At 31.7% G+C, this 26,285-nt stretch overlaps 6 protein-coding genes across 23 annotated transcripts; 3 read left to right on the top strand and 3 right to left on the bottom strand.

The window, feature by feature from the left end:
- The first annotated feature begins 44 nt into the window (after positions 1-44).
- On the top strand, positions 45-1,860 carry LOC100743687 (protein FAM136A). The gene is made up of 3 exons (XM_003493931.4): positions 45-438; positions 614-754; positions 832-1,860. The coding sequence occupies exons 1-3, from the start codon at positions 355-357 to the stop codon at positions 1,033-1,035; spliced, it is 429 nt and encodes a 142-aa protein (XP_003493979.1). The 5' UTR covers positions 45-354; the 3' UTR covers positions 1,036-1,860.
- Positions 1,861-1,983: 123 nt separating this feature from the next.
- Positions 1,984-14,074, bottom strand: LOC100743572 (DAZ-associated protein 2). 6 transcript variants are annotated; one of them, XM_033323988.1, is made up of 6 exons: positions 8,864-9,332; positions 5,870-5,944; positions 5,684-5,787; positions 5,441-5,599; positions 5,195-5,364; positions 1,984-4,363 (listed from the first exon to the last, which is right to left on the bottom strand). In XM_033323988.1, coding segments are annotated over exons 1-6 (624 nt in total). In that variant the 5' UTR covers positions 8,979-9,332; the 3' UTR covers positions 1,984-4,362. The 6 variants fall into 6 exon arrangements, with proteins under 6 accessions (XP_033179879.1, XP_003493978.1, XP_012247815.1 ...); XM_003493930.4 differs by lacking the exon at positions 8,864-9,332 and adding an exon at positions 13,914-14,074 and having other exon boundaries at positions 1,985-5,364; XM_012392392.3 differs by lacking the exon at positions 8,864-9,332 and adding an exon at positions 13,914-14,074 and having other exon boundaries at positions 1,985-5,364; positions 5,879-5,944.
- A 530-nt stretch (positions 14,075-14,604) lies between these two features.
- On the top strand, positions 14,605-18,709 carry LOC100742358 (probable ATP-dependent RNA helicase DDX23). 3 transcript variants are annotated; one of them, XM_033323968.1, is made up of 11 exons: positions 14,605-14,759; positions 15,090-15,669; positions 15,749-16,081; positions 16,165-16,587; positions 16,659-16,785; positions 16,856-16,979; positions 17,056-17,171; positions 17,247-17,507; positions 17,616-17,790; positions 17,862-18,105; positions 18,552-18,709. In XM_033323968.1, exons 2-10 carry the CDS (start codon positions 15,098-15,100, stop codon positions 18,083-18,085), a joined length of 2,355 nt encoding a protein of 784 aa, XP_033179859.1. In that variant the 5' UTR covers positions 14,605-14,759; positions 15,090-15,097; the 3' UTR covers positions 18,086-18,105; positions 18,552-18,709. The 3 variants fall into 3 exon arrangements, with proteins under 3 accessions (XP_033179859.1, XP_003493968.1, XP_024227289.1); XM_003493920.4 differs by lacking the exon at positions 18,552-18,709 and having other exon boundaries at positions 17,862-18,178; XM_024371521.2 differs by lacking the exon at positions 14,605-14,759 and having other exon boundaries at positions 14,946-15,669.
- LOC105681615 (testicular acid phosphatase homolog) lies at positions 18,528-23,302 on the bottom strand. 8 transcript variants are annotated; one of them, XM_012392402.3, is made up of 8 exons: positions 23,166-23,302; positions 20,632-20,668; positions 20,011-20,099; positions 19,770-19,868; positions 19,462-19,701; positions 19,216-19,401; positions 18,801-19,136; positions 18,528-18,728 (listed from the first exon to the last, which is right to left on the bottom strand). In XM_012392402.3, exons 4-8 carry the CDS (start codon positions 19,863-19,865, stop codon positions 18,552-18,554), a joined length of 1,035 nt encoding a protein of 344 aa, XP_012247825.1. In that variant the 5' UTR covers positions 19,866-19,868; positions 20,011-20,099; positions 20,632-20,668; positions 23,166-23,302; the 3' UTR covers positions 18,528-18,551. The 8 variants fall into 8 exon arrangements, with proteins under 8 accessions (XP_012247825.1, XP_033179869.1, XP_033179868.1 ...); XM_033323978.1 differs by having other exon boundaries at positions 19,790-19,868; XM_033323977.1 differs by lacking the exon at positions 20,632-20,668 and having other exon boundaries at positions 23,166-23,300.
- Positions 21,959-24,238, top strand: LOC105681608 (the record flags this gene model as incomplete). The annotated part of the gene is made up of 7 exons (XM_033323983.1): positions 21,959-22,177; positions 22,446-22,649; positions 22,732-23,022; positions 23,203-23,327; positions 23,388-23,505; positions 23,572-23,738; positions 23,824-24,238. Coding segments are annotated over 7 exons (1,350 nt in total), but the record flags the coding sequence as incomplete, so codon positions are not given.
- On the bottom strand, positions 23,166-26,110 carry LOC100743325 (snRNA-activating protein complex subunit 1). 4 transcript variants are annotated; one of them, XM_024371529.2, is made up of 6 exons: positions 25,893-26,110; positions 25,643-25,805; positions 25,206-25,503; positions 24,781-25,121; positions 24,544-24,705; positions 23,166-23,344 (listed from the first exon to the last, which is right to left on the bottom strand). In XM_024371529.2, exons 2-5 carry the CDS (start codon positions 25,783-25,785, stop codon positions 24,582-24,584), a joined length of 906 nt encoding a protein of 301 aa, XP_024227297.1. In that variant the 5' UTR covers positions 25,786-25,805; positions 25,893-26,110; the 3' UTR covers positions 23,166-23,344; positions 24,544-24,581. The 4 variants fall into 4 exon arrangements, with proteins under 4 accessions (XP_024227297.1, XP_024227296.1, XP_024227299.1 ...); XM_024371528.2 differs by having other exon boundaries at positions 23,166-23,338; positions 25,643-25,978; XM_024371531.2 differs by having other exon boundaries at positions 24,544-24,702; positions 25,643-25,978.
- Positions 26,111-26,285: the final 175 nt, after the last annotated feature.

Here is a 26,285-nt window from a genome sequence, read left to right as displayed (position 1 = left end):
TGCTTACCGAACAAATTGAGAAACATTTGTCGCTCACTAGCTCACAGAGTCTTATTTCCATTCATCACAGGAGTTGCTCGATCGTGCTTCACTATCAGATTGTTCTATTCTTTCTTTAAGCCTTGTTCTTAAAGAAATATAGGTTTCCCTTTTTCCTTTAAGTTACAATATGATTGGGGGAAATTATTCGTTTAATAAACATTCGATTTGTATTATGTAACTACAGATGCGCTATTAACAATCTGACTTGTATTCTATTCACTGGATCATGTGGCGTGTAGTTTCATAGGAAGCCGGTTAAATTAAGTTTAGTTTATTTTGATATTAATGAGTTTTTAGGAAAATAAGTACAAAATGGTTGAAGAACAACAGAAACGAGTCGAAGAACATACTAGCAAAATAGTCGAAGAAATTGATAAATCAATGAGAAAAATGAAGGTGCTTTGAATTTGTAGTATTTTTAGGTTATATCGTGAAACACGCGCATTTGGAAGCTTTTATTATTAAAAGAAATTATGTATATATTAATATGAAGTACATATGAAGAATTTATAAAGAATGATGGGAAGAATAAATTAGTAGACTATATAGAGAATTTGGTATTCAATTTTAGGGTGATGCATATAGATGTGCTGCAATTTGTTGTGATAATGAGACCTATAGTATACAACGAGTACAGAACTGTGTAAAAAATTGCAATAATTCACTGGATCAAGCTCAAGAATATGCTAGAGAAGAACTGGAAAGAGTTCAAGTACGTTTTATCGTCTTTTTTTCTCTAAATGAAAAGTCTGCAAATCAACAGAATATTTAATGAATATTATTTTTTAGAATCGATTACAAAGGTGTGTTATGGATTGTAATGATAGAATAAAAGATGCGGCAGGTCCAAATCCATCACAGCGTGATTTGGAAAAATATAGTGAGATATTTGATAACTGTGTAACAAAATGTGTAGATAATTATTGTGAAACATTACCTACCTTACAAAAAACAATGAAAAATGTTTTATCTGAGAAGAAATATCAACAGTAAGATAAATAAAACTAATGAATTGCAATCTAGAGATAATAAAGTTATTAGATACTAAACTGCCAATATTTTGTGTATATAGCATAGAATTTTTTCTTATTAAGTATAAATACAATTTTTAGTACTACTTTATAAAAATGTTTCAATAATGTGCATTTTAATTGCATTTAGATATAAAAGACAATTATGTGTAAACAATATTTTATACACAAGAAAATAGTGAACATAATGAATTTTATGATTATTGTATTTATTAATTAATACACTTGATGATTGCAGTGGTACATTTTCATTTCTCTTTATTCTTTTCTCTCACTCGCTTTCACTCTCTCTCCCTCTCCCTCCCAGCCTTTCTATTTTGTTCAACGTAATAACAAATTCTGTGTTGCAATTAATATCATTTCTTTATTGTTACAATAGACATTACGCTTATTGCACACTTTTTTCATGATATAAAACCTTTCCACCACTCTCGCTCAAAATACAAAATAATTGGTCAAAATATGTTGCGTAAATTTTGTTCTAAACTGTAGGTAATCTGCGAATAAATTGTTTAAATAATAATAATTTAAATATAAATATCAACACAACATAATTCAATTGTTTCTTCGCGTGTACAAGTTCCTATAAAATTAGCCATTGGGCTTAGTATTCATTTTCTTTCGTTTTTCTCTTTCTGAAAGGATCATTGTAACATTCAATTCTTATCATAGCTGCAAAGATTAAGGTGGCTCAGTGCACTTCTTGTGCAATGTAAGGTATGAGCGAAGTGCCCCACTTTTTGCAATAAACAGCCCTTTGCTGATATGCAAACTCGCAAAAATTCGACGAGAGTGATTACATTTCAAGTAACGACACAACTTCTCGCTTATCGCCTTTTTTTTGTCTTTTTTTTTCTTTTTTTCTTTTTTTTTTTAATACGCGTCTCAAATTCCTAAATGCGACTCGTACATGTGTCGATTATGACTCAATGTCGTCAAATGGAATGGCATGAGTGTTTTTTTTAGTTTTGGAAAATGTCAATTTTCTCAGATGTCTCGAGGTATAAGTGAATGCTGCGGTATTTATTTCGCACCTGGCGTCGCACGGATTGAGAAAAAAAGTCTATGTAACATTTTGTATCCCAATCAATCAGACTCTTCGGACTAGATTTTTTTTTCTTTTAATAAGATTGAGATTACGCGCTTCTTTATTAAACGCTGGTCATATGTGAATAACTGTAGGTACATCTGGTAGAAAAAGAATTGAAGGTACAAGGTGAATGTAAGTTATGGCGCTGTGGCAACAAATTTGGCCAGTGCGTTTCGCCCTTATGAAAATTTGAATTCCAATCGTTCGCGCATTATCCTCTTTTTCTTCTTTTCTTTTCGTAGAAACTGAATTAAATTCGACGATGGTACAAAACAAGACAAGTACCTACATATTCTGCTTTAGATTTTGAGGTAATCAGATATCACAAAATACAAAGAACAGTAGTTAATTTTTTTAGGAAGTTCCTGCGTTTTTTAACGGTGCAAAAATTGAAAACGTTGGATGAATTTTGTTTTTGAAACCGATACATAATTTCTTCCATACAATAAACTTGATTCATAAAAATTTAACTAATAGAATTCTCAAAGCAGAATAGAAATCACTTTGATTCACCGTTAATTAAATTGTAACTTACTTTAATCTCAATTAAAGAGCAAAAAGTCACTTTTGTTTACATCACAGATAAGTATTTGAAAATACCCATCCTCATTAAAGCCCAATGCGAAACATATTAGAGTACTGGTCAAGTTTGCCGGAACACCTATTCGAAAACTTCTAAATAGAACTGCGTTTCTTGGTCCTATCCTAAGCTATCACCGATTGTAAATTAGTTTCTTCGATCTTCATTGCTTAATTAATATCGTGTTTAATTGTGCACCTGCAGAATGGAACATTTCAAGTATCCTATCAGCAGGTTCACCGTACTATATGCCTATGATCGCGGAGCAAAACAGTCGTTTTCGTAGCTGTGTGCAACTAGTTATTCTTTTTTCACAATTTCCAGGATTTCTGTCTCTTCGTTCTTTGAAATAGATCTCAAGTTTCTCAGAAAATAGTATGTAGTTGTTAACAACATTCTGCACTGTATATTAAATTATAGGCGTTACGAACTCGCTGCGTTGCTTACCGTATCATTACCGCAACATCGCCTAATATGGCTGACATAAGGCTTGACCCCGTCGTTACGAACTTTCCCTCTACTTACATGGATATTCAATTTGTACTTTGAAATTGAGTCAACTATTTGTTTCCTTCGCGAGCTTTGGTCGAATTCAGTTCCCACATAGTTACTGTGCAACTTGATAGGAACAAAGAAAACTTGGGCAATGTTACTATGTTTACAATGCTTACGGAGAGGACGTACTTATATGCTATTTTTTGAATATTATATTATCGACCAGTTCGAATAGTTACACGGGTGCTTATTGAAAAGACGTATTGAAAAAGTAACGTTTATTGGGGAATTCCAGTCACTACATGGTAACTGTTTCAATCAAAGCACAATTTTAACCCGCTTATAGAAATTCGAACGCCGCGGGCAAGCCTTTCATTTCAATTAAATAATAACTTTGTTAGCCGACCTAGCTAATCTGCATTTAAAAAAGAAACATCAAACAACTAGGAAGAAAGACTACTGATTTTAAAGAAGAGAGTGCGTACTTTTAGGTAGAGTAGGTAAGTATCTTTGAAGTCGATTGAATACGTGAGAATCTTCGGTATATTTTATAATTTTGAACTTTGTCGTTTGGCACTCGAGCCTTGAACATCGCTTATACATATTTTATAATCATAAAATGCGTCAAAATTACATAATGATTTTAATGACGTGAAAAAGGAACCATTTCAAACATTTCTTTCCCTACCGCCTTCACTAAAATTTTTATCAAAAACAAAAAAAGAATAATAAAAGTTTCCTATGTACTACTAATTGTTCGCTAAATTACAAGTATAATGCGCAACAAATAACCTCATCAACTACGAATGACTCTCACGCATTCCTCAGGCTCCTATCACGAACATGTTCTTTTTTTCCTAAACGTTGGGGCTATGATGACCTTTTTTCACGTTGGAAAAGAAACTTCATTGGAGCATTAAAAGCTCCAAAGGAAAAAAATATCGAAAAAAAATATAGTCGTCTAGAAAGTAACAGAAATAACGCGAGCAACCCCTTTGCTCTTCGGTTTGCCTTGCAGAAAACCAAGTCGCGCTTAAAAAAGGCTTAGAACACACTTTGAATATCGATCCCTGTAGGCGAATAAGACAACTCGCATCCACTGGTGCATGTATTCACCCGTTAACTCTAAAAAGAAGAACAACACCGTGTTCCCTACTCTCGCTCGCGTTTAACATCACTTTTATAAAATAAAAATGGAACATCTCGTGCGTTTTGAAATGTATCGTTAACTGCGTTAAATACGAAAAGGTAAAACTTTTTTTAGATCACATAATTGAAATTTTCCGTTTTCAAAAAGAAGTTTATAACATTCGTAATATTAAATGTACGGATTCTGTTATATTAATACAACTTAATGTCGCGTGACAATCGAGTAATTAAAAATAATATCTTGTATTTTTAAATAACCATCATTTTCTTAAATTTTAGTTTAAGTACGTCGAGGAATCATTTATCATTTGATCGTTACCATCAAGAGATAACGAAATATCATCGAAGACCTACAATTCCACTTTTACGCATCTTTAGTTTACAAAATGTGCTTTTGGTTTTTTTCGAGTTATTTCAAATAGCTGTTTTTTTCTCAATCATATAACTGGTGCCGCACGAGTCTTCCCTTCTTAATGTTTCTCTTAAATCTCATAGTATGATATATGCGCCGACCGATAGCTAAAATTTGAAAATCGCATTGTGCACCGATAACTATACGTCACATATAAATCTGTGACAAGAAAAAACTAACGAGCTAACAGAAAATATACTAAGCACTTTTAGAATATTAGCGAATTAGAAAGTGCTATTTTTGCGATCGGTCTACGCACAAGATATACTAATTAATAGCTGCTCCCAATGTGAAAATAGTAGAATTCTAACATAAATCAGATTTGCCTACATGGATCATCTCGACAACAATGCCTTTGTTAGACTTAGTGTTTCACAAAAGGTTTAATGGTTTACCAAAAGGTGTAACCGCCTTCTGTTCCCCCTCCTAGGAAATTTTTCTTTTGCGATATAGCCACGCTGTGACTCGCCATTGCAGCTAGTTGGGCGGCATTTGGAACTGTTGGGGGTGGTGGCAAGACAGGTTGTGAGATACTATCAAATCGATTAGTAGCATCGAATCCATTCTTCAAAAGAGTTTAACAAATTAGTATGCTCATATATATAATAACAAAGAATGTGCAATAAATTTTAATTACTTACAGGCATCACAAGTGTAGGGGGCCTAACTGGAGGCTGCATTGCTGCTGCAGGGTAATATGCTGCAGCTGCAGCTAATGGTGGATAATATTGCAATGGTCCATATGCAGGATAACCCGCTAAGTATCCTGGGTATCCTTGACCATACATTGGTTGATACATCTATACAAATTAATTACAAAGTTCTGAAGAAAATTTCTAATGTATCAACACATTTTTCTTAAATGAATGCAACAAAGTCCTCACCATCGGATGAGTAAGAGTTTGATCATACGTTGGCGGCGGTGGTCCTTGCGCTGCATAAAGTTGTGGTTGATTAGGAAATACTCCATACGGTGCGGCACCTGCAACTATATTGTAAAATTCGCATGTAATCGGATCACTAAAACCTGACGGAATCGACACATCGAAACACAGAGATGATTCTCTTACGTGTACTACCGTAGGTAGCAGGCTGTGCCGGCGCAGGGACAAAACCTGTTGGTGGATGAGGTGTCACCGGGTATGCTGTAACACATGCAATGGAAAATGCAAGTCCGTTCAGTTTGTTGGCCGTAGGTTCGATCTAAGCCAACGGTACGTGGTACCACTGCCAGAAAGGATAAGAGAGAACATGAATTATCAAACAATAGGAAACATCGGAACTCTTCATTCACTTTCAATCCTTCCACACTATAAGTTCATAAGTTCCTCTTCTATCTCCTATTGATCGTGTAACTCATATCCTCAGCATCGAAACGTTTTTGACGCTAATCTTTTTCTATTGTACATTATTACTAATAAATTATTCCTTTTCCATCTTTGATTAAAAATTTAATTCCAATGTATAGAATGCGTCAAATACGTCTTGATTCCAAAAGTGGTACTCCCACACCCAAGTATATCTTACACATGACATACACCGTTTTTATCAAGGTACTATTCAAAGCTCAAACAATGTTAGTCACTAAATAATGGTGAAAAGAAATAACCGAAAAAACGGTATCGTTGCCTTCTTGTTACCTTTAGAGTTTACAGCAGTTTTCATAGTCTTATATATTCATACAAGTGGAGAGCAAACGTTGCAATCGAAACGTGTCAAGAAAAAAAGGAAATCAACGAAGAAACTAATAATGCATGTCCGCGTAAACTTCAGTGGTACAAGACAGGCTTCGTAGTAAAAACATTTACGGCTCTTTCGAAAATCCATCATCCATCAGTGCTTCCCTTTTTACATAATATCTTGAATAATCTTAGTGACGCACAAAAACACAGAGGGTAGTAGAAAATTTGAATTTCGGGGATTCTCGAAAGAAGCGTAGTTGAAAGCGAGACACTTGAGAATAGCTTAGCAAACTATACTTCTGGTACCTTAACTGTGAATAAATAAACAACAGCACGTATATATATATGTATATATATATACATATATATATATATATATATATATGTTTGGAATTTGACATGGAGCAATCTGTGGTACATCTTGTCACTAGTATAATTAAAATGAAAAAAAGTCTCGGACAATGTTCTTTATTTTCTGTTTGTTCTTTTTCTTTTTAAAGAAACAAAGAACCGCGTTGAAAAAAAAAGAAAAATAAGAGAAGAACGGGAAGGTTCTTCGTCGAATTCTTTTCACCTTCTTGAAACATAATACACAGAAAAGTTATACAAACAAGTCTAACAATACAGCCACTACGGGTGTGATATGTAATGTTCGACAGTCAAAAGAATCGTCAGGCAGTCAGTCAAGAATTAAAAAAAAATTAAGAAAAAGAAAGAAGAAGAATAACAAGAATAAAATGAGAAACTATTCTCAAATGAAAACTCGCGTTAATCGACCTACCTTTACTTCTAAACTAAGATATACGAAACCGATCTCAAAGCAAATAGCGTTACGCAATCAAGGTAAAAGCCAAATACATTCGTCTAAATAGTCGAACCTCTGAATATTCATGAACTGATATTAAGTGTTTGAGGAGTTAAATGCATCAGATGATTCCGATAGAAAAATGTTACTTTTCAGTATCTGTCTCGTACCTCATAGGAAAATATGCAGGGGGAAAACCCTAATTTCTTCGATTAGTTTTCCTGATATTGAAAAGTGTCATAAAATTTAAAAATAAAGATATACAGTTCTCGACAAATTCGCAAACATGTTTGAACACAGTTATGAAACATTCTGGTTCGACTAGATCAAAAAAGGAAATAAATGACAAAAAACAGAGCTAAAATAAAGCCAGGAATAAATAGGGTAAATGGATTGTTCCAAAAAGTGATGTTAAAAAACAAGCCCAGTAATTAAAAATCGATTAAGTGAGACAGAATTTCTTTTTCTCTTCTCGTTTTTTTTTTTTTTTTTTTAAAGTAACGGTAAAGTAGTCCAATTAAATTGAATTCTCATTCGAATTAACTAAGAAATCGTCATTGCTTTCGGGCGGTGAATGTGTAATTTATACAATGAGTACAGTGGTACGATGAAAAAGGTATACATATATATATATGTCCGTAATATGTACATATATATATGTATATGTATATCAAGTTCCACACATTCAAAAAGTTGTGACAAGATTCAGCAAACCACAAATTTCTGCAAATATCCATAAATAAAGATCAAACATGATTAAAAGTTCTTTATAATTGCGTAATATATATTATTAATTGGGCGCTGTTCGCGTAAACATTGCCACGAGCAGATTTTCGTCATCGGCCAGGTTCAACTCTCATTCTCGTAAGCAAACACGAGAACGCCCAATTTTCATGTTTTTTTAAAAGTAGAGACTAAATTATGCCCTGTTCCATAGCCATTTAACATACGCAAAGCACACACAAGAAATATGTTATTCTTTTATTTCTTTCTTTTAAAGCAATAATTATTTCCATATTAAAAAGACGAATGGAACGCATATATGCTTCATTTGGCGTAGCAATCGTTCATTTGTCATTCGAAATTTCTTGTTAATGCAACAAATTCTGAACGTTAACATAGATCTAGAACGCGTATGATAAATAGCTCAAGCCCAGTAGCAGTGGATGGACATGTTGTACTCTAACATAGACGTCAGCCCACACCAAATTGTCCATGATAATTGAACACTGGTCCAACGCATGGAAACGAGCACTCTCCTCAAATTATGTTATATTGCACTTTATACAAGCCTATGTGTAGGATGATACCGTTTCCTTCATCCTCCGCGTAACTAGAAGCATTCATATAGCTTGTGCATTTTCCCATTTGTAAAAGATGAGGCTCGTTATATCCATTACTTAGATCAGCCTTCAATCGAATAATAAATTTATGTGTCAGTGCCACGGTGCAAACAATCATCGAATCCAATAACAATTGATTATAATATTAATATGCTAGTACGAGTTTACTGGGTAACTTGAACAGTGTTCTTTCTTTTTTTTCTTTCTTTTCTTCTTTTTTTGCTTTATATTCTCCTAATTCCTTTCTTTCTCTTTTCCCTCTTTCTGCCTCTCCCACTTTTTCATCCCCTTTCTTTCTGCTCTTTATTCGACCCGCCTTTCTCTCGTACACGCACGCATTCCCTCTCATCTCCTGCTCTCTGTTATTACTTTCGTAACCTAATTTGTCCCAATGAGCATATTCGACCTAATTTGCCATCAGAACCAAATGGTCTATCGCGTTTTACCCGCTCACGCGAGAAACTGGGCGAAACCTGCCCGTTTTGTTTCGTTATAATCGCGATTCATCTATTTCATTCTTTTTTTAAACTAGACGATTTTATTCATCGAAATGCTTCGGTGGAACAGTTTTTGTGCCTCAGAGAACCCAGCGACCGAGGAATGATCGAAGATTTCACTTTCACTGTACTCACATAATATTTAGAAGAATCTTCAAAAGCAAATATTCTTTGAGAAATAATAATTATATTGAAATTATTGAAAATTATATCAATAGTAATAGCTTAATTATTGTTATTCAATCTCTATTAATTGGTTATTTTCATAAAAGAACATAATAATGCACTAAACTAAGATTATTTTCAATATATAACATGATCTAATTTTATTAATCTCATTTTTCCATGTTTCTGTTAAAACAACGTGTATTTAAGATCGTTTAAAAATATTTCTATATTTTGCTCAGTATTTTGATATTTTGTTCCACTTGCTGTAATTTCAAGAACATTCCTGTAGAAGAACAATGTTACAAGCTTTATCATCAGGTGATATCTATTCATCTGCTATTCTTTCCTTGGTTTCTAGTCTCGATATAAATTTAATCGACTTTTTATCGAACATGTCTAGACCGCTGGGTTTAAGAAGGTAGAGACATCCTTATATTCACAACTCTCGATGAATATCGTTGAATACTATCTCATATTTAAGCTCACTATTAACAGTATACATGATATATTCTGCCAAACATGCACATGCAACTCAAAAACGCTCGAGAGATTCCTATGACCTTGTAGCAACAATCCGACTGGACCAATTTCTTAATAATTTCCCAGAACTTTCGTTGAAGGAAGAAAAGCAATTTTTAGAGATGTTAATGAATTCGATGGTTTGTTCACGACAGGAATAGGAACGTCTCTGTGTCGTGTCTAAAAGACCATTTATAAAATTCCTCAACTACACGATTAAAAACCGACGAAAATAATTCGTTCGATTCCTTCTTAACCATTTTCTATCTTTCTTCAGAACAAAATGTTACAGTTTATTCGTAAGAAAAGCTTATATCTGCAAAAAAGGAAACACATCGACCATTAGAAAGTTAAGAAGGCAACGAGCGAAGGCAAACATAAAAGATAGAATTATGAAAAAATCTACAACATGTTATGAACATGCATTACGTTAAAACGTGCGAGCAACTTCTATACGAAAAAAATTAAATAAGATATATTTATATTCTTTCTTTTCTCGATCGTTTTTTGATCGGATATGAATGAAGGAATAAAATGTCAGTCATCGAAGAAGCTCACACGTCACGCGTCTTTCTAGCAACACATTCCAAGCATGCAAACTAAAATACAAATATGTAAAAAATGATCAAAGCTATGTATATATGTATATATTTGCACACAAAGTAGGTAAGGAGGCAAACAAACATAATTTCGCTCTTGAAATATTTTTCGTTACATATTACATTCATCTAAAAGATATCTATGAAACACGCTTCATCGTTTTGTTTGTTATTTTTAGTCGACGAAGCATGTTTTTATTTTCATGTCATTCTTATCAACTTTTCTTCCTTTTATAATTTGATCATGATTTTATTACGTTTCTTCCTTTTTTACTTTTAAAGTTATTACCGAAAGAGACAATATTTATTTATAAGTTACATATATGAATGTATACACGCTATACATTTTTCTTTCTTTTATTTGTTTCTTTCCAATTAAACAGAAATAAACTAATGCGCTACTATTGTTGAAGAAAGTATATTTTTCCCTTGTATATCAACTACAAGTAAGTACGTGCAAAACTGACCACAAGTTTCATCTTTCATATCATTAATTAACTTCTGATTTATTTCAACATATTATTAAAAGAATAAAAAACGATAATTATCAAATATTTTAACAAATATGTACTTATTTTTAGTGTTTCTTTTCATCTTGAGAAACTTGTAGCCGGAATCAAAGCAACATGCACTATTGTTAAAAGTGAGCTACCAAGTTTCTATTGAGTAAAAATATTATAAATACGCTGAGCTTAAATACAGCATTCGTGTCCACCCCGTTGACTCACTGTGAAATCTTGCGACGCATCATTTATAAGAGAATTTATTTACTTTTTTGCATTCTTAATTTACCCAAAAAAAGAAACAGAACCAAATATTGTATATATACTGTAAGAAACTTTAATTCTCTCTTTAATAAAAGTCACAAGAGATACAGTGAGTATTGAAACAAAGAAAATAAAAAAAAAAGAAAAAAATAGAAAAAGAGAAAAATAAGCAATCAGCCAATACCACGATTTCATTACGAAATATTTGTACACCCATATCAATATCTTACGTTCATATTGATTTGGATATATAGCAACCGACGTCTCCAATTCAAAAAGTATAACTCTCTGATCATGTGTTTAAACTCATTCACAAAAAGACTTACAAATACCATTGATGATCCTAAGCGATCTCTGTTTACGAGGGTATTCATTTTCTAATATCGCGAGATGACAGTTTCGCTCAAAACGCCTGCGATACAACTTTTTACGCGGTCGGAAGAGTACGTATCGTTGTTCAACTATGTACAAGCGTGCGGTACAAGCAATCTCTTAACACATGGAACGGATTTTTCGATCCTTTTAATACCTGATGATCGTGGATTAATAACCAACGTAGGCCTGGAAAAATGAGGAAACTGGTATTAGTCTATTAGGGATTGATTTTAACTCACGTGGCATTCCTACAATTTTTTCACGATATTTATAAAATATATATTCTCCACATTATTTCCTTTTATAGTTTTACAAACCAGGCATTCCACGATCTCTTGGTATTACGGTTAGCTAATAAAAAAATTAATGATAAAAGGAATATTGGAAGGGGTTAAAGACAAAAATTGATCGCTTGAAACATCGAAGGCGGGAAAATAAGGGTGATTCGATGTTGAATATTTTTGTTCGCTTTCTTTTCACTTTTTGAATCAGGAGGCGCACGGTGCGTTTATATCTTCATATATATATTTGGTAGAATATATATATATGTGTGTGTATGTGTGTGTGTATACGTAATATATGTTGGTATATAAACACGTAGTGAGTTAGGTAATATATAGAGTAAGGTGAGGTTAGATACGTGGCTTAGGCTGCGCGAACGCCGGTCTCCGAAGCTCCACCTACTGACTGGGATCAAATCGTCTTTGTAATGGTCCGCTGCAAACATATTGACAGCCACAACTGTAGGCGCTATCCTTCGGTTTTTTAGCGGCTATACCGTCACGGTAATATGCTCGCAGATTTGCACCAGTATAATCCTCAATTTCTCGTCGTAATCATTAACGGTGTAATACTGATCTACTTACAGACTAAACTTTTACACATCCCTTAAACGCTATTGCTCTGTAATCATACATTTGCCTTAGGAACAGAGCGGACTGAATTAGGAATAATCACATAAGTGTCCGAGCTGTTAATTAAGTACAATAGTAGATTACTATAAAATCATGTAGTCATGGTCCAAGCTGTACGTCAATTAAATATTTCCATCAGCACGTAAAAGACTTGGAAAGCCAGTAGTAATATTAAATTACATACCTCACTCGTACGAGTTATTAAACAGCTTCTTTATAAAAGCTTCTACTGAGCATTATAGACAATCTATATATACTGATACATTTTTGGAGGTTATGGAAAAAGATAACTTCAAACGCTCCTCTATGGAATCTATTTTATGATATATCAATTGAAATTAAGACATCTCATAGATGTGAAAAAATTATAATTTGAAATTAATGCTTGATAACTCTCTTAAATACATAAAATGTTTTTTAAGGTATAACGAATCTTAATTCATCAAAATTATATCATTCATGTATCTTAACTATAAATTAGAAAAATAATATAATTGTGTCAGAACAAAATTATCCGTTATTAACCTTAGTATATCTATAAGTACTACAAAATAAAAAAAATGTAAATGGCTTCCAGAAGTCTGTTGTATAATATTACACAATCTAACTTTATTTTTCACCTTCTTTTCTTAAAGCATCAATAGAAACTGAATTATTTAGGGAAAATTAAATTATAAATTACAATATTAATGTAGATGTGTACCATAAAAAAAAATATTATTCTTTCTTTGCCATGACAATGTTACTAATGCTTTTAAGTTCCAATTACCAAAAAATATAATTTCTAATAAAAAGCTTAACACAACTTTTGTGAAATATGACAAATATTTGTATTCTTCTATTTAGAGTTCGATAAAATTTAAAATTTTTATTTTCAGTAAGAACGCCATAATACATGATAAAATTTAATAGTAATGATATTTTTGAACTCGATAAAATTTTTCTTGAACGCATAAAGCGTACATTATTCGTTCATGTATACTAAATTCTTGAATACATACAGTAGTTTGAGAAATGTAACATAGAGATAAAGTTACATATGATACGAAACTAACAATATTGATAACATTCGAATGAAATTATATCGTTTTAGATAGCATACGATTTTTAATAAAGAGTCATCGTGAAAATTATTCAAGACGAACTTTGGAAGCCATTTTGTATTTCCCACACACAATGCGGTATTGATTTATCTGTCACTGGACAGAAATTCAAGTTTCTCTCATCGCATTAAAACGAGACTTTATATGTGTAATAATGATACGAGTCTCGATCGAATTTAAACGTGCACCATTCTTCACAGGTGTCGGATAGCATTGCTAACATAAAAAAAACTCGTCGTCGTACGAGTGACAAGTGGTATTCTCGACTTGAAAACACGAGATATTCTTAACGTGTATAACACATATTGCTAGTCGTATTACACGATTACGATATATAGTTACCTTTCTTGTCGGTCATTATTGCTTAACGTTTCACAAATTCTAGAAAAAAAATACGTTATTCTTAATTAAATCACCGATTTAAATTACAATACTGAGGAGACAAGCAACGGCTGTGACACTTGACGTACACTAGCGCCCTTTATTGAGCCTTCCCGTGGCTCGCTCGATGCTTTGCTTCCATTGGCTTGAATCTTACATCACGCTGTCCAATCATTACAAAATAACCCACTCATAATTGGGCGGTAAAAATTCAAGACATTTTATTGTATAATCATTTTTCTAGTAATTTAATATTAAAGCAAAAATGACTTGGACATAAGCCTTTATATTTGAATCTAAGTAAAAAGATTTCATAATAACTTTTGGAATATCTTTCGCAATAATTTTTTAAGGCGAAATATTTGAAATTGCATTCGATCATTTAAAAATAATTATTATTATTCAAATGTTCGAAATTTGAAGAACAAGTTTTTTAATCGTACATTTCATATTCCATAAATTTTTTGTCGTCATTTCATATTCCATAAATCTTAAACAATGGCATTAATTCTAATTTAATAAAATAATTACTTCCTTTGTTTAAATATACTATAACTTACATCTATTGTACCAAAAATTGTTTACACTAGATAGAAAATTACGTAAATTAAAGATTAATATTTTGTTAGACAAGAACAGAGGAGAAAATTCCTCTCTAATGAAAACTATGAAATTATGTCGCTTGCATTGAAAAGTTAACCATAGTCGTTATACCTGTGAATTTGTAAATTGTATACAGCTGTTCAAGTGTAGTTCTTGTGTGCAAATTTATTTGATTCAAAGAGAAAAGTTGTTATCTTTCATTTAGTAAGAGAAATTTATTCTGCTTTTATTTATATTTTATAGTTTAAAAGTATATTTAACAACTTCATACAATCTGATTATGTCACGTATACTTTATTGTGACATTTGACAATAAGTGATAATACATTTGATAATAGTCCAAGTATTATATGTTTATTATAAATATTTATAAAAAATGCCAGTGTATAATATATAATGTTTATTTTGTTATCTATTTATTATTAAAAAGATAACGAATATTTATGGCTTTAGCTGTATAACCTCTCAAAGTAGTTCATTAATCACTTGTGGATATTATTCCAATCAATCAATTCAAACACAATTAATTTGTAGAATTTTCAATGGCCCATGATAAAAAAACTGTAAGACGAAGTCGATCACGTGAACGCGATCGCGAACGTGAAAGAGAGCGAGAACGTCGAGATAGAAGACGTTCAAGAAGTAGATCAAAGGATCGGAAAAAAGATAGGAAACGTTCAAGATCGCGTGAAAGATCAAGGGAAAGGGATAGATCACGTGAAAAAGATAGAGATAGATCAAGAGAAAGGCGAGAATTTAAAGACAAATCAAAGGATGACAAAAAGCGTAAACCAAGTCCTATATTTGTCATAGAAGACGAAAGTAAGAAAGAGAACAAAACTGAACCAAAGAAAGAGGAGGAGGAAACTGATGAAAAATCAAAGCTTCCTCCAAAGAAAGAACCATTAAGTTTAGAAGAATTGTTAGCTAAAAAAAAGGCAGAAGAAGAAGCACGTGCTAAACCAAAGTTTCTAACTAAAGAAGAACGTACTGCTTTAGCATTACAAAAACGACAAGAAGAAGTTGAAGCAATAAGAAAACAACAGGAGGATATACGTAAATCTTTTCATAGCGAAAATGTTGGGAAAGATAAAGAGTGGGATGAGAGAGACAGGTATATATATATAATATTTATTTACATAAATTAAATTCATAAAATAACAATTTATGTTTCATTACAACTTTTCAAATAGACGTAGAGATGGTCAGCGTACAAGAGAGGATGAAATTAAAGACAAGGATAAAGAGAAAGAAGTAGAAGCTATTAAGGAACGTTATTTAGGATTAGTGAAGAAAAAACGACGTGTTAGAAGATTAAATGACAGAAAATTTGTATTTGACTGGGATACCTCAGAAGACACATCTGTTGACTATAATAATATATACAAGGAAAGGCATCAGGTACAATTTTTTGGTAGAGGGAACTTTGCTGGAATAGATATTAAAGCACAAAAACGAGATCAAAGTAAATTTTATGGAGAATTACTAGAAAAACGAAGAACAGAAGCTGAAAAGGAACAGGAAAAGTATGTATCTTTTCCTAAAAGTACAATTTATTTATGTAAAAATATACAATTTTTTCATGAATTTATATGTTCTTCTTTTTTAGAATGCGATTAAAGAAAGTGAAGAGAAAAGAAGAGAAGCAAAAGTGGGATGACAGACATTGGTCAGAGAAAGCTCTTCATGAAATGACAGAAAGAGATTGGCGTATATTCAGAGAGGATTATAATATTACAATAAAAGGAGGACGTATACCTGATCCAATTAGATCATGGAAAGAATCAGGATTTCCAAAAGAAATTCTTGATATCATTGATAAAGTGGGATATAAAGATTTAACACCTATACAGAGACAAGCTATTCCCATAGGACTTCAGAATCGCGATATTATTGGAGTTGCTGAAACTGGATCTGGAAAAACACTAGCATTTTTAATTCCATTACTATTATGGATTACTAGTTTACCAAAAATTGAAAGATTAGAAGAAGCAGATCAAGGTCCTTACAGCATAATTTTAGCACCAACTCGGTATGTTTATTATCTATATTTTTAATCCTTTTAATTTACCAGTAAGTACTCTATAAATTACATTTTACCAGGGAGTTGGCTCAACAAATTGAAGAAGAGACTAATAAATTTGGACAACCATTGGGTATAAGAACAGTTGTAGTTGTAGGTGGCCTCTCAAGAGAAGAACAAGGATTCAGGTTGAGAATGGGATGCGAGGTACTATTTTTATATATTTATAATGTAAAAAACCATTTCCTACATCTTAAATTAACTTCTATTATTATAGATTGTTATAGCCACACCAGGACGATTAATTGATGTATTAGAAAACCGATACTTAGTTTTAAACCAGTGTACTTATATTGTATTGGATGAAGCTGATAGAATGATAGATATGGGTTTTGAGCCAGGTATGTTCTTCAAACTACTAATTCATCTTGTGTATAAGGTAAGTAAATATTAATTATCACAATCATCAATTTTTAGATGTCCAAAAAATTCTGGAATATATGCCAGTTACAAATCTAAAACCAGACAACGAGGATGCTGAAAACGAAGAAAAACTTTTAGCTAATTACAATACAAAGAAAAAATATAGACAAGTAAGAAATAATATTTAATATTACATTTTATCTAAATCCAAATATATATAATGAACAAATTTATTGTCTTTCTAGACTGTTATGTTCACAGCAACAATGCCACCTGCAGTAGAACGATTAGCTAGAACGTATTTAAGGCGACCTGCTGTTGTATACATCGGCAGCGTAGGAAAACCGACGGAAAGAACAGAACAAATTGTACATATAATGGGTGAAGCTGATAAGCGTAAGAAATTAATGGAAATACTTAGCAGAGGAGTTGAACCACCAGTCATCATATTTGTTAATCAAAAGAAGGGAGCTGATGTTCTTGCAAGAGGTTTAGAGAAACTGGGCGTACGTTTGAGTTTTAAATATTATATAATATCCTAAATTCAGCAAGAACATATCCTATTTGTATTGTAAAACTCGACATGTGGTGCAATATTTTATTTCATTTTTCAGTATAATGCTTGCACTCTTCATGGTGGTAAAGGACAAGAACAAAGAGAATATGCACTTGCTTCTCTGAAAAGTGGTAGTAAAGATATTTTGGTTGCCACTGATGTGGCAGGCCGTGGTATTGATATTAAAGATGTGTCTATGGTCATTAATTATGATATGGCTAAGACTATAGAAGGTAAATATATATTATTAAAAGAAATCGAATTGTGTGGACAGGGATATATGTTACTTTTCACGTGTTTGTAGACTACACGCATCGTATTGGTAGAACTGGACGTGCTGGAAAAGCTGGTCTTGCCATTTCATTCTGTACCAAAGACGATAGTCATCTGTTCTACGATCTGAAGCAAACTATTCTTGCAAGTCCTATATCTACTTGTCCACCTGAATTACTAAATCATCCAGATGCTCAACATAAACCTGGAACAGTGGTTACAAAAAAACGTCGAGAAGAGAAAATATTTGCCTAAAAAGAAAAAAAAATTTATTTGTAAGTATTTGTTTACAACTATCATGTACGTTTATTTCTTATACGCAAATACATATTTTTTCATAGAAAATAAGTAGAATATGGACAAAGTATATATGTAACAGAAAAGTAAAATAGATAAAAATATAAATACATACATTTTAGGAAAATAATTTTTATTATTATTACAAATCAGTTTATGTAAATTAAAAAGTTGCTAACATGTATATTTTAGGATTACAATTAAAAAATAAGTGTCTTCAATTATCGTTTCGAAAAAATGAATATATTTATTTTACATGTATTGTACTCTTAGATAATTTTAAAAATATACATGTTTTCATTTATTTAGTGTTGTTAAATTAATTTATTTTCTTAAATGAAATTATTTATTGTCATCAAAATTAATGACTTATATAATACTTTTATTGCAATCCTTATGATTCATATTTACCAAATAACTATAGTCAAGGAAGCGGGGCAGGTGGAGGAGTATAGTCTCCATCGACTTTACACTCTTCATCCCAATTATCTGGAATCATTGGTTTTAAAATCTGTACTAACTGTTCAAGAGGACATACTGTTGTACACCCAGGAACATTCAGAGGATATAGTTTATGTTCAGTGCTATTTTTTAAAAACATCTAAAAAGGATAGAATGTAAACCAGTAATAAAAATGACTTTTACATTTAAGATTTTTTATGCTATAATTTACCTGAACATTCCATCCACCGTTTTTTTCATGCAACTCAATCATTACCATAATATTATAATGTGGTATTTGATTGTTCCATACATGCATAAGATCCATTAAAGTTACAATAGTACTGTCATGACCAACATACATAAACATTTTTCTTTCTTCAGGTTTTAAAATATTATTTTTTTTCGCTAACATATCGCTAACAATCTTTTTTAGAAAAGGTCCTCCTTTAAGTTTCTTAAGATCATCATTATACACATTAAGTTGAAAATCGTATAATGTAAGCGGTATTAGTTTATCAGGATAATAATCTTTAGTCCACTCGGGAAGAATCAAATTCATATGTTTCTAAAGCAATCAATTTGCGTTATTAATGCAATTTTTGTAATGTATAATTTCCCATTTTTGTTAGAAAATCAATACAAACCTCTGCTGTTAAAGTTCCGTAAAGTGAACTCACATCACCGGGAGTTGAAATCACCATACCTGTTAAATTCGTCAATTCTTCGTAAAGTTGTTTATTTTCGTCTTGAATTCGTTGAACTTCTGACAAGTTCGTAATTGTATGTCGTAATTTAGTATATTTTGGACATGTATCCCATATTAACATTAACTAAAAATATAAAATCATATAAAATATATAATTATTTAAATATTTAAATAAAATGTGTACCCTATCTTCCGAACGTGGTTGGTAAAATAAGGTAACAGGTTGCCAAGCTAAATCACGTTTAAAAGACTGTTTCTCAGTTGGTTTCCACAAAGCTGCTGCTTCTAACATGGCAGACATTTTTGTACGGTCAACAGCAGTGGATTGCAAGTAAAATATGTTAGGGCTATAAGTTGGACCCAAAAAATTATTGTACTGTTTCCTTAAGAAAACACCTTGATTGTATTGATTTCTTCTTCCTTCCTATAGAAGATTACTTATGTTGATAATAAAAATGTTGATATAGTAATAGAAATTGTATAAAGCATTACATTTGTTAATTGTCCCCAACCATAAGGCTCCATGGAATTATTGATATAAGGATCATTTGGATAAGTGTCTTGTGGTGCTCTGTCTCCATGCCTCATTACCTGAAAGTTTATTGCCATAGTTAGAAATTCCATATCTTTGTTATGGATTATGTGATAACATTAATCAAATTGCAAACAAATTTAGCTCAAATATGGAAGAAAAACAGAAATGTTCTTTTTCATTTAATTTTTTTATATTTACCACTGTTACTAGTCGAAGGGTATCACTTTCAATATCTTTATTATCTTCATCATTACTTGTCTCAACATTTTCAACTAGTGTAGGCAATTCTAGAAGATAAGAACATATGATACTTTAAATTATTATTTCAAGGACATTCTGAAACTAAACACTCAAACATTAGAAATAGTCACAATTGCAGAAATATCGATAAATTGCAATATTTTTCATGTTTTTTGTCACGTTTAAAGACAAACACATATTCGTTCACAATTTGATACGCGATATTTGGAAATTTACGAAATGTGATTCGCATATGTACAAAAAAAGATTACCTAAAGTTAAGCAGATAACACTCAGGAAAAGAAAGAGTTTAAAAACAATCATTATCGAATTATAATTTTTTTTCTAAGATTTCTATTGACACCTGAACTTCCGCGAGCTATTCTATAAACAGAACGAAAACATATTGGTGCTTAAACAAGTATCAGCAAATGAATCCTTTGTCCCCACCAAGTGAAAACCGCTATTATACGGTATAATGTTACTTGCAAAAAGTCTATGTTGTATACTCAAATACCCAACATTTATTTCATTTATATTAACTATACTATATAAGTGTAGAATATTCCCCGCACGTACTTCAGATACTTCACGTATCGTTATCACTTCGTGAAACCTAAAAAAAGGGCATAAATTAGTAATATGTTAAAAGAAAATCCTACAATTATTTTTTAACAAACTAAATATTTTTGGTGAAATTGCGAATACGAAGTACTGTTTTCACTAATTTACTTTAATGAAGTTTAGTCAGCGAATTTTTAATATCGTTTGAATTTTGTACAAATAATATATACATTTGAAGGAAGTACAAAGAAAACTATGCGTTGTTATGCAATAAGCACATTGACTTGCAATAATTTCTATTGTCATGTTATACTATCTTATTCTTGAATTTCATGTTTTATAAAGAACATGTACTAATAAAAATATATTGTAATATATTCTTGAAAGTGAACAGTATGAAATTAGAACAATTTAAAAATATTAGAATATATTATTCTATTGTATGAATTGCATCGAAGCGTTGGAGTAAAAGATGTAGTTCTCGGGTGCTGTGGATTTGATCTTACAAATCCAATACTCGAAACCGATACTAACTCGTTTTTAATGAAATGCAAATGTAATAATGTCATTATGGTAACCGTTAAACACTACTGGCTATAAGAAAATATTTTAAAAAACATTTTGTACATAATAGAATCGATACTCAAACATGCGAAAAAAAACATCATTGTCAAATTTATTAGAAAAGTATGCGGATAATGTTAATAATTGACAATTGTATTGTACAATTGATAATAATTAGTGATAGTAGATACTTATGTAATTCTTGATTAGCAATTGTCACCTTCACCTTGATCGTAGTTAATGACTATTTCTTGGTGTTAATATTTTACGAACGTTAAAAATGACTTTTCAAAATGCTAATGTTTGAGAAAACGAAACAAGAAAAGAGAAATATTAATCAGAATATTCCTTTAAAGTTTAAATACATTTTCAAAGAAAATGAAAGTTCAAAGACTGAAGAAGATAAGTTAAAATGATATGCTCATTATAAAAGGAGTACCGATCGAAAAATTATACTTTTGAAATTTTGTTCATTGTAGTATTATTATATCAACATATGTAGGAAAACGAAAAATACATTAATGCGAGGATATAACAAATGTTAAAGAAATCATTGCATTTGAATCCGAGAAACCTTGCCTACTCTCATTTTAGTGGAATTTGTCTACTACATCAGTCTCTTGTCATTTTTTATTGTCAAGGCAACGACATAATCAACCAGGATATTCATTCGTTTTACCGAAATATCTTCCAACCGCGTTATCCTCTGAACAAGTTTTTATAGGCATCTACGAGGATTGATTTCCCTCAGCGCGATCCGAAAATTCTTAATCGCTAAGTAGAAACCTTTAAAATCAAAGTTACGTATGCAAGCGTCTTCGTGAAGTTAAGAATCATCAGAAACGTCGAAGACGTGATTTCACTGAAAGGACCTGGACCTGTAGATACAAAAACCGCTTCAGCCGTGGATCGCATAAACGAGGGTAGTCAAACGGCGGTGTCGAAACCCCGGAAATCTCGTCGCAAGAAGCCAAAAAACGCTACAGCCAATTCCAAGGTCCTTTTTTAAACTCTTTGATCTATTATTTTTCAATCTTCAATTCTTAAATTATTTGTTGATCGAGTTCATTCCCGTTAACTTCTTTCGATATATATAATACGAACGATAAATATAATATATATAATATATTACAATACGATAAAAAGATTTATTTCTCAATATAACATTTATAAAAATGGTTAGTGGAGTTGAAGAACGTCTATCTTTCTTTCATTTTTTATTAATTAATATTTAGATGATTTTTACTATATCTTATTAATTAAAGGCAAAAGCTATGTCAACTCCTTGCGGCGAATTTCGAAAGGAGATCCAAAAGTGTAATGTCCAAGCTGGAGCACAAGTGATGAATCAACAACCATGTTCCATACCAACAATTCAAAATCAAACTACCTCGGCGGCACCGATGCGACCTAGATCTGTCTATACAGCGCATAGTTATCATGCACAGACAGATGAAACTAATTTCCAGGTACTTTACATAATAATTAACGTGGTTACTAATTATTAAAGGTGATCTTCATTCTTCAAAATAATTTATCTTTCTTCTTTAGCGATACAGTGAATTTCCCAAGTACTTTGAAGCACCACCGTCGGAGCAATGGGGTGGATTAGCCGGTACAACGGCATTTTCTAATTCAACAGCACTTTGGCGACAACCACGAAATTCTAAAACCATTGCACCATATTATGAAGAGACGTGTCTCTACGCAGAAAACTGGAGAGAACATGATACCGATGCTGCTATTGTAGCTACACCGCATGGTACAATTTCATTGAGACTTCACAACAGAATTCGGGTTGATATGACGATCGATCGTGCAGTTAGAGTAATTAATTTTAAGGTATCTTCTTTTTTCTATTTTATAACACAATTCCTGTTTCAAGCAAATCTGAATACCATAATTAAGCCATCTATGTAAAAACAACATAATACAAATTCGTAGTAATGCAGTAACACAAACGGAAAGCAATCTCTAATACCTACATGATTATTATCTGAATTGCATTTATCGTCAGCGTAGAATAATATTGTACTATCGTTGAGCGGTTCTGGAGCGGCTGCGGCATTACTCCATCCAAATGGAAGAATATATCAATATGGATCAAGAGTTGAAATCCTGGCCCATGACGCCCATGGCAATAACAAGTCAGTGGTATCTATAACATTATTAAAGTATCATTAACAAGTATTATTATCCTTCATCAGATATGCGAAGATGTGGTATAAAGGGGTGAGCTTTACTTCAGAGCAGTGTGCTCTAGTTTATTTAGTTGATACGGCAGGGACAAGAACAACTACGGATTCATTTTCAGATATGGGTCAGGTATGAAAAACAGATATCATTGTATAAACTGTATAACTGTACTAAAAGGAAATGTTTAACTTTTAGGACTTTTCTCTTAGTGTTTTTTACTCTCGTTCTCGACATGGTGCAGCATGCTTACAAGAAGCTGCAGCAGCTTTAAGTGCTGCTCAATACTGGTTAACTAATGAGGGTGTAGAAAATTGGATCATTAATAATGTTAGAGTTTCACAAACACCTGATGGTCTTGTCAGGTAATTTTATCCATGAAAATTGTAAGAAAAAGTCATTTATACAATAGTGCAACAGTCAATAAGCACATAAATTTTTATTTATTAGGATTGCACGAAATAGTAACAAATACCAATTACGAACATCGCCTAGTAATGGTACAGCTTCATTAACAACACCATTTTTACATTGTACGGCATCTCTTGGTCAAACTTCCCATCTTTTTGTGCGTCGTGGTGAGCGACGTATGCATTATGATGGAACTAGTTTTATTGTACGAAACGCGGGTCACAGTGCTGGATTTGATGATAACAATCAATTGAAAGTTTATTAAGAAAATTTGACATGAACTTATTATCGTAAGCTTTAGAAATGTTTATTGGCGGCAATAATAACACTTACATTCAGTATATAGATTTAATTTTAATGCCGTAAATATACATAAAGCTACATGAAAATGAAAAGTTACATCTTTGAAAATTAATCTCTGATAAAGTAACTTCTTCACGAAATCTATAATACATTTTACTCAGTTTTTAAGTTTAGAAATTTAATCCATTTTAAAGACGTTTAGCCATTTAATTGAATTGTCTTTACTTAAAGTCTGTGCAAAACACAGTTACAATAAGGTAGAGTACAATATATTCTACAAAAAGTTTTCTTAAAATTTAGAATGATTGATATTTCCACTGACTTGTTCCTTGTACTTATTTTGTATACTTCCCAATAAAACACAATTATCAAATATCATTTAGTCGTTATGGCTTTTACATAAATTATGAACATGCGCGTACTGTATTCCATACTATTATAAAATAATACACTTACGTATGAAAGATGTATACTTCATATCTTTTTCTTTGCTGTTATGAATCTATTGTTAACTCTGAATATGAATCATCACTTTCTAATGCTTCACCTTCTTCAGATTCACTTTCAGGTTCAATACCATCAATTAATGGTCGCATTTTGCGTTTGGCAGGCCCTCTTCTAGAATATTGAAACATGATACAATACAATTTAATAAATATACAATAAGTGTATTATTTGTACAAATGTACATACGATTGAAATTTTGTATGTTCATTTGAAGATTGTCCTTTTAAAGTAGAACAAGATGGTTTTTCAAAATCAATTGTATTTTTCTGTTGATCCCTTCTCTGTTCTTCAAACTCTTGAATATCATTAATGATTTCCTGTGCTATATTTGAATTAAATAATTTTAAACTAGCATCTGATAGATTTATTAATTTTGATGCTTCTTTCTTCTGTTCATAAGCTTTACTAAGTTCATTAATTTTTGACAATATTTGATTCTTGTCACTTAAATCTTTTAATGTTGGCAATATAGAATATGGATTAAAACACTGTGAATTCTTTACAATATATGGTTTTTCCATACCATACTAGAAATACAAAATTATATACGATATATACATATAATTCACAAGTACTATTTATATATATTTAAGAGTTTTCATCAAATTTACCTCTGAATCAAAAAGACAGAAATGAAATGCATTACTTTCAATTAGTTTACACAATATATAATTAGCATCTAAATGTTCTGCTTCTTTTATTTCTGCATGAAGTTCCAGAATACTTTTCCAATCATCTAGTTTAATTTTAATTCTAAATTGATCTATTGGCATTTTGAAGTATATTCCATATAAAAGATATAATCCTCCAATACGTTCTTTAAAACGAGGAGGTAGAAGAATAAATTGTTTACATATATGTAATGCTTCTTCGCAAAATTCTAATAGCTCCAAAAAGGATGGACGGCCCCTAGAAATATAGAAAAAAGATTTATGCAATTTTAAACAATTTATTATTTACTTCAATGATTCCAAATGCATATTCGAAATAAGATTATGGCAAAATTAACCATAACAATTAAATTTAGCGAGACTTAATCTCAACTTACGCAAAGACCAGTGAAAACTTCATTGCTTTCCAGATATCGCAAAAAGTTTCAAATCTAATGTTATCTGCACGTTCAAAACGAGTAATTAATTGTTCGCAATCTTCTTTGAAGCCGTTCATAAACAATGATTTGTTTGTTGCCATTTCAGATCTTGGTAACACAGCTATTATTATATTTAATGAGTACGACAATAAAAGGAATATTTTCTTAAAGACTATAAATTATTATTTTAACCTTCTTTGATACGAACTTCAACTTGTTTGCATTTGAAAACACTTCATCAACATACAGCATTACTTCAAGTTATGTGTGATGGAAGATATGCATTATGACCGCTGCTATCCCTCCATTTCTTGGAACTGCCTTCGTGGAGCATACACTATTATACATATACTATACTATATACATATATACATGCATGAATACTAACATAGTACGCACCCTTGCACTATGACTTATGACCAATTTCGGCCCCGAATTGTGATTAGGACGCAAGATATATCATAATTTGCATGTGACATATGTATAACACCTGTGAATGTTCATAGACAGTTTATTTAAAAAATGACATAAAAAGGAAAATAAGACGAGTTTTAAAAAAATAATGACTAACTGATCACAGTATATTGGGAAAATTGCAATA

Source organism: Bombus impatiens, unplaced genomic scaffold (assembly GCF_000188095.3).
Source record: "Bombus impatiens unplaced genomic scaffold, BIMP_2.2 scf_1417, whole genome shotgun sequence".
In the NCBI taxonomy this organism is placed as follows: domain Eukaryota; kingdom Metazoa; phylum Arthropoda; class Insecta; order Hymenoptera; family Apidae; genus Bombus; species Bombus impatiens.
The sequence above is the reverse complement of the archived record's forward strand: the minus strand, read 5'-3'. Positions and strand labels throughout refer to the sequence as shown.